Source organism: Myotis brandtii, unplaced genomic scaffold (assembly GCF_000412655.1).
Source record: "Myotis brandtii unplaced genomic scaffold, ASM41265v1 scaffold898, whole genome shotgun sequence".
In the NCBI taxonomy this organism is placed as follows: domain Eukaryota; kingdom Metazoa; phylum Chordata; class Mammalia; order Chiroptera; family Vespertilionidae; genus Myotis; species Myotis brandtii.
Window position 1 is genome coordinate 1,542,536 of NW_005371683.1, and position 13,403 is coordinate 1,555,938.

The 13,403-nt window shown below is 56.1% G+C and overlaps 1 protein-coding gene across 3 annotated transcripts in view; it reads left to right on the forward strand.

Annotated features, from left to right (window-relative positions):
- Positions 1-8,121, forward strand: part of SLC45A3 (solute carrier family 45, member 3) — a 19,461-nt gene extending 11,340 nt beyond the window's left edge. For all 3 annotated transcript variants that reach the window (XM_005885259.2, XM_005885258.2, XM_014532560.1), the window contains 4 exons: positions 1,914-2,306; positions 3,126-3,911; positions 4,617-4,882; positions 6,384-8,121. In XM_005885259.2, the coding sequence (XP_005885321.1) occupies positions 2,135-2,306; positions 3,126-3,911; positions 4,617-4,882; positions 6,384-6,821 (1,662 nt within the window). In that variant the 5' untranslated portion in view covers positions 1,914-2,134 and the 3' untranslated portion in view covers positions 6,822-8,121. The remainder of the gene's footprint in view (positions 1-1,913; positions 2,307-3,125; positions 3,912-4,616; positions 4,883-6,383) is intronic.
- The last annotated feature ends 5,282 nt before the right edge of the window (positions 8,122-13,403 follow it).

The following is a 13,403-nucleotide window of genomic DNA, read 5'->3' on the forward strand; positions in this document are numbered from 1 at the left end:
GGTCTTTAATAGTTGCTGGAAAGCTGCAATTTATTTTAAATGAGAGCAACCAGGTCTTGGAAATGGGGGAAGGTTGTGGGTGAGGCTGGGTCTGACCACTTCTGTTTGCCCAGGGAGGGCCTGGCCCTTAAAATCCAGAGCAGGTGAGTGACCAGGGTCCGCCCAGGCTGCGGGCAGGGAGTGGACTGGGCTGGAAGCCTTGTGACCCAGAACCCCTCCCTCCATGCTGGAAGGCACCCCTGGCCTCTGTGCCATTGACTGCTTTCCTTCTGGAGGTGCTATGGCCATGCAGCCTCTGGGGAGGGGCTTGGCTCAAGCTGAACCCACACTTGCCCAGCTAACAGTGGTATCCGGTACCCCCTCCCCCCTTTTGGGGCCTTGTGGGCCCGTGTTTTACACTCTTCCCATCTGCCCTGCCCCAGCGCTGATGGCCTGGGTCTGAGCTGGGTCTGAGCGGAACTCTGGGGAGGAGGTGGCTCAGCCTTATCTGACCTGCCAGCTGCAGAGCCCCATGGCAGTTATGGGATGGAGACCTCTACCCAGGATTGATAGCCATCTGATTTCTCTGTGGCACAGTGCAGAGAGCACCTACGACACATTTTGTAACACAAGGCCCTGTGGAGCTGTCATTTGAAAAGATAAAAGAGGTTGAAGTGCCAAGTTACGAGATGCTGAGTGAGATTGGAAGAGGGGATGAGTGGAGGCCCAGGGTGCTCCAAGTGGGGAGGAGACTGGAGCCTGGCCCGCTGCCACAGCATCTGTTGGACTGAGCCGGCGAGGCAAGGGACGGCTCCGACTCCAGCCCCCTGTGGCCTGGGCTCTGTGCACCCACCTCCTTTGACACAGAGGAGAGGTTAGAGGACTTGCCTTTTCATACCCGGGTGCCCCTTCTATGCCTCCTCTTCGTGGCTGACTTGATCTTCCCTCTTTTGTGGCCACTTCTGAACAGGGCAGACTGCAGTACTAGTAGGTGCTGTTGTTATGAAGCAGGATCCAGGTGGGATCTCTATGCACAGCGGTCAGGCCTGGAAGGAAGGGCTGAGGGACTTCTCTGCTGAGAATGGAGTTGTTTGGGGAGCAGAGAAAGGCTGTGGGGGAAGTGGTGGGGCATCCTGCCAGCCCAGGGGTCACAGGGCAAGGCAGTTGCTGACAGTTGGTGGTTTCACACCCCTGTGAGGCTGGCACTTGGGAACAGCCTGGCCCAGCTGTGGTCCCACTGTCCCCACTGTCCCGGGACAGCCGGGCAGCACACGTGGGAATGTTTCCTCTGCATGAATGCTGAGCGCGGGAAGAAGCTAAGGGAGAGGTCTTCAGGCCCAGGTTCTTGGAGAGGAGCGCTCTTTCAGCGGCTCCGTGACAGATTCAGACCCACCCAGCAAACCACAGCCTCCCCTCCCCTCCCCTCGTCCTGTCCGTGGGGGTGGGAGTTCTGGTGCAACATGGCTCGGGGCCAGGCAGTGCAGAACAGGAGGCGCTGCTCTTAACAAAGGGGACTGGAAAGGCCCAGCTTTGGGAGATAAGAGAGAAGCAAATCGGCCCTGCCTGGTGGGGGTTTCCAGGGGCACCTCGATAACAGGGCCTGGGGATCCGGGAATTCAGTTGGTTTGATTTTTTTTTTTTTCCATACCAGCAGGTGAGGGCAATTGCAAGGGTATCCAAGACAGAGAATAACCGATATCTGTTTGGCTCTGGAGTGTGCTGAGGTTTAAAAATCATATTTACCTTATTCATTATGTCAGCCTTAGGCTAATATTAACATGCACTTCCTGATTGGGCAGCCAGGGGTGGCACCTAGGTGGCAGGGCCCAGCACCAGCCTGGGAGTGACCAGGATTCAAGGCCATCGGAGCAAATCCTGGAGCCCCGGTTCCCAGAACCTCGAACTCAGTGTGGGATGTGTTCCTGCCCTTTCAGGATCTGAATGACATGTCCCCACCGAGGCACCCCCGGCAGCAGGCATTGAGCATGGGCTGAGAAGCCGGACCTGCACGGAGGGCTGGCGGAAATGGGCTCCTGGCTGCGTCCTCGGCAGTCTGTGGCCGTGAGGAGGAGAGGCCTGGGCGCCTGGAGCGGGACTGGGACGAGGCGGTTCTGGAGCGAGTGACGAGGTCAGAGCCCTACCCACCTGGCCCGCCATGGTCCAGAGGCTGTGGGTGAGCCGCCTGCTGCGGCATCGGAAAGCCCAGCTCCTGCTGGTCAACCTGCTGACCTTCGGCCTGGAGGTGTGTCTGGCCGCGGGAATCACCTACGTGCCACCCCTGCTGCTGGAAGTGGGGGTAGAAGAGAAGTTCATGACCATGGTGCTGGGTAAGTCACCACCTCCTCCTGCCTCCTGTTCCAGATACATGCCACCTGGGAATAGGGCAACAGTGCCTCTGTCCACAGAGCCACCTGGCAGGAGAGGGGGCTGTCTGCGGGGTTGGTTGGCTGGGGACAGGGGTGACTCTGGGCTGAGAGAGTCCCAAGAGGAAGAAAAGGCTACAGGGACATGCCCTGGTCATCACTATACCCCTGGCCCTGCAAAATGACCAGCTCATGGAGACACTGTAGAAATGGCCCTTCCCCTTGGGCTGGCCCTTTCTCATTTCTGTCTATTATCTCATTTAATGCTTGCTGCAAGCCGTGGAGGGTGTCTAGTCCACAGAGAAGATAGTGGAGGTCTGTCAGAAGTTAGTGACCTAGCAAGCTGTACACCTGGCTCCTGGATAGTAGGGTCAGGGTCTCCCAGCCAGGGCTCCTGCTTACCTGTGGGGTGAATTCTGCAAAAGCCACTAAAGGCAAGTGGGCAGCCCCGTGCGACTCCCAGGTGGCAGGGTCCCTGCCAGGATGATGGGCTCTGGAGTCGGACCGCCTGCTGAAGCCCTGCCTCCCGCCCTCCTCGCCCTAGCCCTGGACACGAGTCTCACTCATCTGTCGCTCCATGCCTCAGTTTTCCCATCTGAAAATGGGGCGTTAGTGATCCGAGCTGTGAGTAGTAAATTAGAGTCCCTAAGTACTCAGCACAGTGCCCAGGGCAGGAGCGGTCCTCCCTGTGAGAGTGTCACGGTCGTTTCCATCTTTCCCAAGGAGGTTGGTCCCCCTGCCCCTGCCCCAGTCTCTGGCTCACACCACTTGCCTTTCTTGCAGGCATCGGTCCAGTGCTGGGCCTGGTCTCGGTCCCACTCCTAGGCTCAGCCAGTGACCACTGGCGTGGGCGCTATGGTCGCCGGAGGCCCTTCATCTGGGCCCTGTCCCTGGGCGTCCTGCTGAGCCTCTTCCTCATCCCGAGGGCCAGCTGGCTGGCGGGGCTGCTGTGCCCGGACACCAGGCCCCTGGAGCTGGCACTGCTGATCGTGGGCGTGGGGCTGCTGGACTTCTGCGGCCAAGTGTGCTTCACTCCACTGGAGGCCCTGCTCTCTGACCTCTTCCGGGACCCCGACCACTGTCGCCAGGCCTTCTCCGTCTATGCTTTCATGATCAGCCTCGGGGGCTGCCTGGGCTACCTCCTGCCTGCCATCGACTGGGACGCCAGCGCCCTGGCCCCCTACCTGGGCACCCAGGAAGAGTGTCTCTTTGGCCTGCTCACTCTCATCTTCCTCACGTGCATGGCGGCCACACTGTTTGTGGTCGAGGAGGCAGCCCTGGACCCAGTCGAGCCAGCGGAAGGGCTGTCCGTCCCCTCCAGGCCAGTCCGCGGCTGCCCGTGTCGCGCCCGCCTGGCTTTCCGGAACCTGGGCGCCCTGTTTCCCCGGCTGCACCAGCTCTGCTGCCGCGTGCCACATGCCCTGCGCCGACTCTTTGTGGCCGAGCTGTGCAGCTGGATGGCATTCATGACCTTCACGCTGTTCTACACGGACTTCGTGGGCGAGGGGCTGTACCAGGGTGTGCCCAGGGCGGAGCCAGGCACTGAAGCCCGGAGACACTACGATGAAGGTAAGGCTCCTTGGCGGAGGAGGGCGGAGTAGGGGGTTTGGGGGGCTCAGGCATAGGGGCATGCCCACCACCTGTGCCTGGGCAGGTAGCTGTGCACCTCTGCACCCTGACTTCCCCATCAGGAAAACGGGCCCAGCCTCTGCCTGCAGCTCCTCAAGGTTACAGAGCAGCTGAGCCTGCAGTCTCAGTAGAGCCTGGGGCTGCTCTGGGGGTTTGATCAGGGCCCTTGTCCCAAAGTGACAGAAAAGGCTGCGCTGATTTAAGGTCCAAAGGGAGTGGAGGAGTCCAGGCTGGCGTGTCAGGTCTGCCTGTTCAATGGTGTCCCCTGCTCCCACTCCCGACTTTCCAAATCCCCTTGCCAACACCTTGCGGCCCAGGTGTCCTGGAACCTCAGAGCCTCTGGCGGAACTGTCGTTGTGTCCCTCTCGTCCTCCTAGCTAGCTGAGCACTAGCCGGGGCTGCCTAGCCACCCTCAGAGCGGCTTCCGCTGCCCTTAGCCAGTAGCTCTGGCCACATTCCCTGAGGTCAGTCGGACAGCCTAGACTCCTGGGGTTACAGGTAGGGTAGGAGGGTGCTGAGGAGCAGGGCTGACCTAGCAGGTCTTGGGCAGCAGGTGTCCATGGCCCCTAACTCTGAGCACCCCCAGATTGCATTGGGCCCCTCCCCCTCCCTGCCTGACTGCCTCTCTCCCACCTCTCTGTCTAGGAGTCCGGATGGGCAGCCTGGGGCTGTTCCTGCAGTGTGCCACCTCCCTGCTCTTCTCCCTGGTCATGGACCGGCTGGTGCAGCGATTCGGCACCCGGGCAGTCTACCTGGCCAGTGTGGTGGCTTTCCCCGTGGCTGCGGGCGCCACGTGCCTGTCGCGCAGTGTGGCTGTTGTGACCGCCTCAGCCGCGCTCACCGGGTTCACCTTCTCCACCCTGCAGATCCTGCCCTACACGCTGGCCTCCCTCTACCACCGGGAGAGGCAGGTACTCACACCGGATGCCACCTTGGGCCTTGGGCGGGGGTGGGGGGGGTTGTGGGGTGGAGTGGGGCTGCCTGGCCCAGAACTGGGCTCAGGCAAGAGAAGTTTGAGAAAGCAGCCTTTGATCAGAGAGGAAGGCCAGGCAGCCCCAGGGCCAGAGACGTGGGCTGCGGAAGGAGGGTATAGATTAGCTTCTGGGAACGACTTCCTGGTGTCAGGATTATAAAGCACTTGAGTGGATGATTTCAGGAAGTGCAAAATCCTTCCCTGGGGGAGTCCTGAAGAGTCGTGCCAAGAAGCCCTCTGAGGGCTGGGCTGTGCTGTGGGGGCAGGGGGCTGGGCCAGGTGACCTTGGGGCCCAGCTTCTGCAGATGGGAGTGGGGGTGGCCTGGTGTTGGGCAGAGGCTGGGAGGGGCGGACTGACCTGGGCCTGCTTTGGTCTCCCAGACGGGAAGGCTCCTCACTGTCCCCTCTTGTGCTTTATCTGCCTCTTCCTATCAATTCTCTCTTTTCTTTTCCTGTTTTCCCCCTCTTCCTTTGTTCCCTTCCCCCACCCCCTCGGCCTGACACCACTTGCCTGGACACTTTGGAAGTGGGGGCCTCACACTAACTAGCCCCTCCAGGGGCCCCCTTTTGTGGGCAGCCTCCTGACCAGGCTATATGGTCAACTTTGTCTCCTCCACTGGCCTCACTGAGCTACAGTCCTGGGCGCAGAGCTCTGCCCAGACGGGCAAGAAGCTGGGGTGTCCCCAGGGAGGAGATGCAGGTGTGTCCTCAGAGCTTCCAGACTTGGGGAGACGTGTCTCTGCCCTTGTAGGACATGAGTGGGTAGCAGGGAAGCAGCAAACTGAAGGCTGGTTAGCCAAATCGGTAGCTGCAGGCGGGGAAGGAATGGAGGGAGGGGCCAGGGTTCTGGTTGGGGGAACCTGTCAGCACACTGATAACCTTCATCAGCCTCCACTCTTCCGCTGCCCGGGCTGCGGGCTTGGGGCTGATGTCCCGAGGCCGGGCTTGGGCACGTGCACTGGTGCCAGGGAACATACAGGGGCCGGTCCTCCCCTTGGACCGAGGAGCACTTCTAACTCCAGGGGCCCCTCCAGCCTCCAGGCTCACTGGTCTTTCCTGGGGTAGCAGGCAGGGAGGGGAGGGCTTGGGAGGCCCCTTCCAGCAGTCGCTGATGGCACAGCTGGCCCTGTGCATCGCCTGCACCTGTCTTTGCCCACTTCCGTGAGTCATGGGCTCCCCGGGGTCAGGGGTGAGCTCTGCCACGGATCTCAGACCTAATGCAGCCAACTAGACTTCTAGCGTCAGATTTGTCCTATCCCTGCCCCCTGTCCGCCTCCCAGTCCTGAAGAGGGTTCTGACTCGACCCAGACCAAGCTCAGGTTTCTGACCCGCTGCCTGGTTTTCACTAAGGCCTGTGGACTGGTGTTCTCATCGCCGGGGGACTCCCAGGCCTGGGTACACACCATCCTCGTCCCCCTTTCCTTCCTCTGTCCCCCCAGGTATTTCTTCCCAAGTACCGAGGAGATGCCGGAGGGGGTGCCACTGAAGACAGCCTGATGACCAGCTTCCCGCCCGGCCCCAAGGCCACGTCCCCCTTCCCCAATGGACACGTGGGTGCCGGAGGCAGCGGCCTGCTCCCCTCTGCGCCCTCCCTCTGCGGGGCCTCCGCCTGCGACGTCTCCATGCGTGTGGTGGTGGGCGAGCCGCCCGAGGCCAGGGTCGTTCCAGGCAGGGGCATCTGCCTGGACCTCGCCATCCTGGACAGTGCCTTCCTGTTGTCCCAGGTGGCCCCGTCCCTGTTCATGGGCTCCATCGTCCAGCTCAGCCAGTCTGTCACTGCCTATATGGTGTCAGCCGCAGGCCTGGGTCTGGTTGCCATTTACTTTGCTACGCGGGTCGTATTTGACAAGAGTGACCTGGCCAAATACTCAGTGTAGAGCACTTCCCACCCACTGAGCGAGGGCCTGCCTCCCTGGGTCCCAGCTCCCCCTCTTCCAGGCTCCATAGGGCTGTGGGGCTGGCTTCCCAGTTTCTACTGCTGCCCAAGTGGTGTGGCTCTCTGCTGCCACCCCGTGGCGGTAAGGTGCATAGCTGCACAGATAGGGCACTGGGCTTCCCTCCCACCTCTCTCCAATCGTTAGGGCTGTGGCTGACTCCACATGGGCCTAACTCTGGACGTACAGGGAGAGAAGGTTGGGGCATTTGACTAGCACCGTGCACTGGAATTCAGGACTCTCGCGGGATTACCCAGGCTCAGGGGAACAGCTAGCGCCCTGATCAAGACATACAAAGAGAAGGTACTTGGGGAGCTGAGTAAACTCAGCCACCAGGTCTCCTCTCTCCAAGCCCCCATATCCTATAGGTTCCCCCAATGTTGCTCTAGTGTGAAACTCTCCCCCACAGGATTTGAAAGTATGGAAGTTACTTGGGGGGCAGATTTCCGAGGGGAGAGGGGACACTGCCTGTCCTCCCAGCACTGCCTTTCCACGGATTCCCCCAGCCCTGTGTCATCAGGACATGGCTCGTTGGCCCCTGTGTCTCCATCATAGGGACACGGGCCTTTAAATATTTAACTTATTTATTTAAATAGAGGGGAATCAATTCCCAGCTCTGTGTTGTCAGTGTCTGGGCGGTGACATCCTCAACGACAGGGTCCCCTGAGATGGCTGGTTACTGGGCCAAGCATTGGCAGCATCTCCTTTTCCTGGAGTGATTGGTCTGGCCCCAAAACTTTCTAACCCAGGAGCTTGGAAGCTCTGCTCGCCCCAACTGATCCCAACCCCTCTCACCCAAGGCTGGTAAAGGCGGAGGGTTGGGCTGCAGGTCTCAGCAGCCTCCCTGGACTGCCCTCCTCTCTCGGCCCAGCCTGCCCCGCCCAACTCCCCTCTGCTTCCTCTAGGACTGGGCTGATGAAGGCGCTGCCCACCCCCTACCTTTCTCCACTGGCTTCACAGCCTCTCTTGGGGGCTGTTTCGGGACCAGAAGCACTCAGTGTGGCTCCTCGAACCTTTATCCGTCTCTGCCCCCAGGGCATGTCTGTGCTTGGGGACACTCGCACAGAATCTCAGGAGCACCCCCTGCCTAGGTTAAGGAGGGCATATCTCCGGGGGGTTTTAAGTGCCGTTTGCAATAACGTCATGTCTTATTTATTTAGCGGAGTAAATATTTTATACTGTATGTGAGCAATCAGAATATAATGTTTATGGTGATGAAATTAAAGGTTTCTTATATGTTTAATTGGCCTGTATTTATCTTCGCTGCTGGGAAGGACCAGATTTCTCAAAAACTATCCTCTGATCCCTTCTCATTGGAGCTGGGTTTTTGTGTGTCCAAGGGGGAGCGGGGTGGGCAGCTTCAGTTCCCAGAGTCACCAGCAGGGGGAGCCATAGACCAATACTCTGGTCCTTTGGTGATTGGGTGTGGCTGTGCTACCCCTGGATTGAGGGGTTCCTTTGGGAATGTGGGGGAGATGAAGGGGTTGGGAGTGAAGGGGAGTGGGGGCATTTTCCTTCTCAAAGGGCTCACAGTGTGTCCACGGAGATGGAGCAAGCACCCATTATCAACTACAGCAATACAAACTCCCCTGCTGTGCAGGTGAGGATGTTGACCCCTCTGTGTCTCAGTCCTGCCCTTCCTCATCTCCTTCATCCCTCCTGCCAGGCTCAGGTCAAGTTCAGAGGCTTCTCTGCCTTGTCGCCTCCCTCAACTTGACGGGTCTTCCTGTCCTTTAAGTAGTTACTAGCAAAAACCGGTTTTATTCATTTTTAAAATGTTCTATATTTTATTTAACTTTTTATTATGGAAATTTCAAACATACATGAGTAATGAACCTGGTATAATGAGTCCAAGTTCAACAACTATTAATGTTCTGACATTTTTGTTTCATATCCTGCACCCCACCTCCTGCCTTTTTTTTGGTGTGTGAGATATACATATATATTAACAAAGAGCTTATATATATATATATATATGTGTGTGTGTGTGTGTGTGTGTGTGTGTGTGTGTATTATTGATTTTAGAGAGGAAGGGGAGTATTTTTAAAAGATAAAGACTTATTTTAAAAACTACATAGCCACATTACTAGTATAAAAAAAATAATTCATTATTGTAATCAAATATCCAGTCAATGTTCACATTTTCATCTCAAATTATTTTGTAAAGATTTTGTTCAAATTAGAACAAAATAAGTTCCACACATTGCAACTGATGGGTATGTCTTTTAAATTCTTATAATCCATAGGCATCTCCTCAATTTTCATTTATTTATTTATTTACTTTAAATATAGTTTTATTGATTTCAGAGAGGAAGGGAGAGGGAGAGAGAGATAGAAACATCAGTGATGAGAGGGAATCATTGATTGGTTGCCTCCTGCACGCCCCCTACTGGGGCTCAAGCCCGCAGCCTGGGCATGTGCCCTTGACCAGAATCAAACCTGTGACTCTTCAGTCCGCAGGCTGACACTCTATCCACTGAGCCAAACTGGATAGGGCTATTTTTATTTTTTTCTTATTGGAGAGAGGAACAGAGAGAAATATTGATCGGTTGCATCCTGTATACACCGTGACTGGGGATCAAACCAGCAAACTTTTGGTGCACAGGACAACACCCAACCAACTGAGCCACACTGCCAGAATCTATTTTTAAAAGATAAAGACTTATTTTAAAAACTACATAGCCACATTACTAGTATAAAAAAAATAATTCATTATTGTAATCAAATATCCAGTCAATGTTCACATTTTCATCTCAAATTATTTTGTAAAGATTTTGTTCAAATTAGAACAAAATAAGTTCCACACATTGCAACTGATGGGTATGTCTTTTAAATTCTTATAATCCATAGGCATCTCCTCAATTTTCATTTATTTATTTATTTACTTTAAATATAGTTTTATTGATTTCAGAGAGGAAGGGAGAGGGAGAGAGAGATAGAAACATCAATGATGAGAATCATGGACCGGCTGCCTCCTGCACGTCCCACACTGGAGCTCGAGCCTGCAACGTAGGCATGTGCCCTGACTGGGAATCAAACCATGACCTCCTGGTTCATAGGTCGACCACTGAGCCACGCACGGCTGGGCGAATGTGTTTATTCTTTCTCCCTTGGACGGGTCCTCATCCCCACGGTGCCAACTGCTTCTGAGTACGCAAAAGCACATTGCAAATCCTGAGGGAACAAGAGGCTCGGGCTCAGAGGGCTTTGCTAGCAGGTTTTCAATATTTGGGACCAGATAAACCAGCTCACAGGCGATCGGTGCCTTCTGTTGGTAGCCCTCAAGTTTTGAAATATGTTTCTCACAGAAACATCAACTTGCTAACAAGTACAGCAAGGAGGAGCGAAGCAGGAAGAAAGAGGACTCTGGCCAGGACACGGTGAGTAGCCAGCTCAAGGACATCACCACTGGGTCTGCTGAGTCCTCTCCACGTGGGGGCCCAGACAAGTGCAATCTGGCTCACGCCCGTAAGGAACAAGCATGTCTGAATCAAAGGTACGTACGTGTTTTGGGCAGGATGTACGTGGGGAATGCAGAACATGAACCAAAGATACTGATAGAGTTTAGGGGGCGGAAAAAAAATATGAATTTTTTGTGAGGGAGAAAGAAAGGGTCAGGCTATCCCACAGCCCTCTCCACCCCCCTCATGCTGGATCCTGCTCAGCTCCCAGGGGAGGGTTGGGTAGGGTGGAGCCCAGGGTCCTGGGCTGGAGAAAGGGGGGCTGGGCTGGAGTCAGTGGGCAGTGCCCCATCCCTGTACATTCATAGATCTTCCTTTCTGGCCTGGGGTGCCCTCCCTGCAGAGCCAGTTACAGTGGATGGGGGAGCAGATAGAGGAGGGGTGGGGAACGTTGCCTGGGCAGCTTGGATCTCGGGTTACTTCTTGCACTGTTGGGGAAAAAACCCTTGGTTTCCAGGGTCAGGTTTGGTTACAGCAGCCTGGCAGTTCTGTCACTGTTGGCCGGAGGGCTGCTCAGAGCTGGGGCTTCCTGACATCCAACACTGTCACCAGATCTCCACGCGCACTAGGAGGCAGCTTGCCACTTGACCCAGCTGCCTCTTGCTAGCATTTGACCTTTGACATGTCATTCTACTGTGGGTACAGTGAGGGGTTAATAGACACAGTAGACACAGCTCTAGAATGCCGTGACTTCATGGTTCTGAGCTGCTCCCCTGCCCAATAAGCTAGCAATTTACAGGCCCCATTAATGCTCCTTCCTTTTCATCAGATAGTATCTGTCTACCTTCCTGTATGCTGGCCCTGTGTTAGCCCTGGTGCTGTGGCAACGACAGACACCCTCCCTCACTGCAGCTCAGATGGGCTGTGAGGAGGCCGCTGGGAGCAGCCCTGGGCCAGCTTAGGGATCCAGGTTCTGGGGGGAAGCGGCTCCAGGGAGAGCCAGGTGTGGGTGAGCCAGCAAAAAGCAGGCTGGGGGATGGTGGCTGCCCTGACACAGAGGGTACCCCACTGGCTGGCCTTTCTCAGTGACTTTATTACAGTGACATGGGAATAGCGTGTAGCCGGGAGGCACTCACTCTTCCATCAGTGACAGACAGGCCTGCGAAGATGCCGCCACTGGTCCAGGGGCACTGCCTCCGGCTCTTCTTGTTCTACCATCACAAGTTTAACAGGTGGAGGAGGTGAGGGGCATCTGGGAGGCCCCTGCATTGTCTCCACAGCTTTTCTGTGAATCTAATACCCTATATAATAAAAGTGTAGTATGCAAATTGTCCCCTCATCCGGGAGTTGTCTGGGAGTTCGACCAGGGGGCGGGGCCGCCCAGGGGAAGTGAGGGAGGCCCTGGCCGGCAGCTGGCAGCCGCTAGGGACACTGCCAGTGTACAAATTTTGTGCACTGGGCCTCTAGTTCCAACACAAAAGGGTGACTTCTTCTTAATGTGGAGGACTTTTGATCTGTGCCGTGCCCTTCTGATAAGCACCAACCGATCCATTGTCAACCATTACCATTGACTGGATACCTGAGAGGGAAGGGCACCAGCGGGAGTGGAGGTGTGAGCAGTCCCTGCTCTCTGAGCTCTCAGATTTCCCTGGGGAAAGAAGCTGTGTCCAGTGAAAAGTTATTTCTAACAGGACGAGGCGGTGTGACAAGCACCAGCAACACAGGACTGCAGAGGGCGCTGGCGGGAGAAACCACTACTGGGAGCATGTTTTTAAAATAGGGACAAAGACCATCTCCTACAGAACAAGCTGGCGGCGTTTATGACTCCATGCGCACTCTCCGAATCCATGAGCACTTCCATCGATCGGACGGACATTTTCCCAGTCTTCATGCATTAGTCATAAAGAAACCCACCAAGGCATATTGATTGTGCATCCTAAACACCCCTCCCATCGACCGCCTCCTTGCTAGCCCTCGCCGCCGCTGTCATGTCATCTCTGTCTGGGGCTAATACATTACCCTCATCGATCCCCAGCTCACCTCGGCGGCTGGCCATCAAGTCCCTGCCTACCCTGCAGCCTCATCTTCCCAAGGCACCGAGCTGACTCACCTTGGGAGACTCACCTGCACGCGGCAACGGCACCCGGGCTCCGTCCAGCTCTGTATTCCCGTGGCCCGCCAATTTCCTGTTCCCTCAGCCCCCATACCCTGCTTCAGCCACAATGAGGGTCTTCCCGCTGTTCAACCAAACTTGCCTCTGTTGAGCCTCAGTGCCTTTGCACATGGTGCGTTCTCGTCATGGCAAGCTCTCTGTCTCTTCTCTGTCTACTGAAGTTGTATTTATTTTCCACTCGCAGCTTAAACATCTCCTTCTCGGGCTCCTCGATGTTAATCGCGTCCTCCTCCGTCTTCCCGTAACATGCAGCCACTATGGCACCCATGCTCACGGGGCAAAACTTCATTGGACTCACTCATCTAATTCTCTCCACAAACATTTATTAAGCAACCACCACGTGCCAGGGCTGTGACAGGCTGGAAACATAGGAGCAGTCTCTACCCTCTTTCAAGTTCCTGACCGCTGAGGGGTGCAGCGACACACAGAAGCAATCACAGAACACATGGCGGTACTGGGGCGAGGGCCACGGGGCAAGAGAAGTACATAGAGGGGCCCTGGCCCAGCCCGGGGTGAGGCCTGATACTGGGGAACCAGAGAGGGTTTCCTAGAAGCTAAAATGAGACCTGAAACCCCAACAGGAATAACTTCAGTAGACAGAAGAGGCAGAGAGCTTGCCATGACAAGAACGCACCATGTGCAAAGGCACTGAGGCTCAACAGAGGCAAGTTTGGTTGAACAGCGGGAAGACCCTCATTGTGGCTGAAGCAGGGTTTTGGGGCTGAGGGAACAGGAGAGTGGCGGGCCACGGGGATACAGAGCTGGACGGAGCCCGGGTGCCGTTGCCGCCTGCAGGTGAGTCTCCCACCAAGGTGAGGCTCGGTGCCTTGGGAAGATGAGGCTGCAGGGTAGGCAGGGACTTGATGGCCAGCCGCCGAGGTGAGCTGGGGATCGATGAGGGTAATGTATTAGCCCCAGACAGAGATGACATGACAGCGGCGGCGAGGGCTA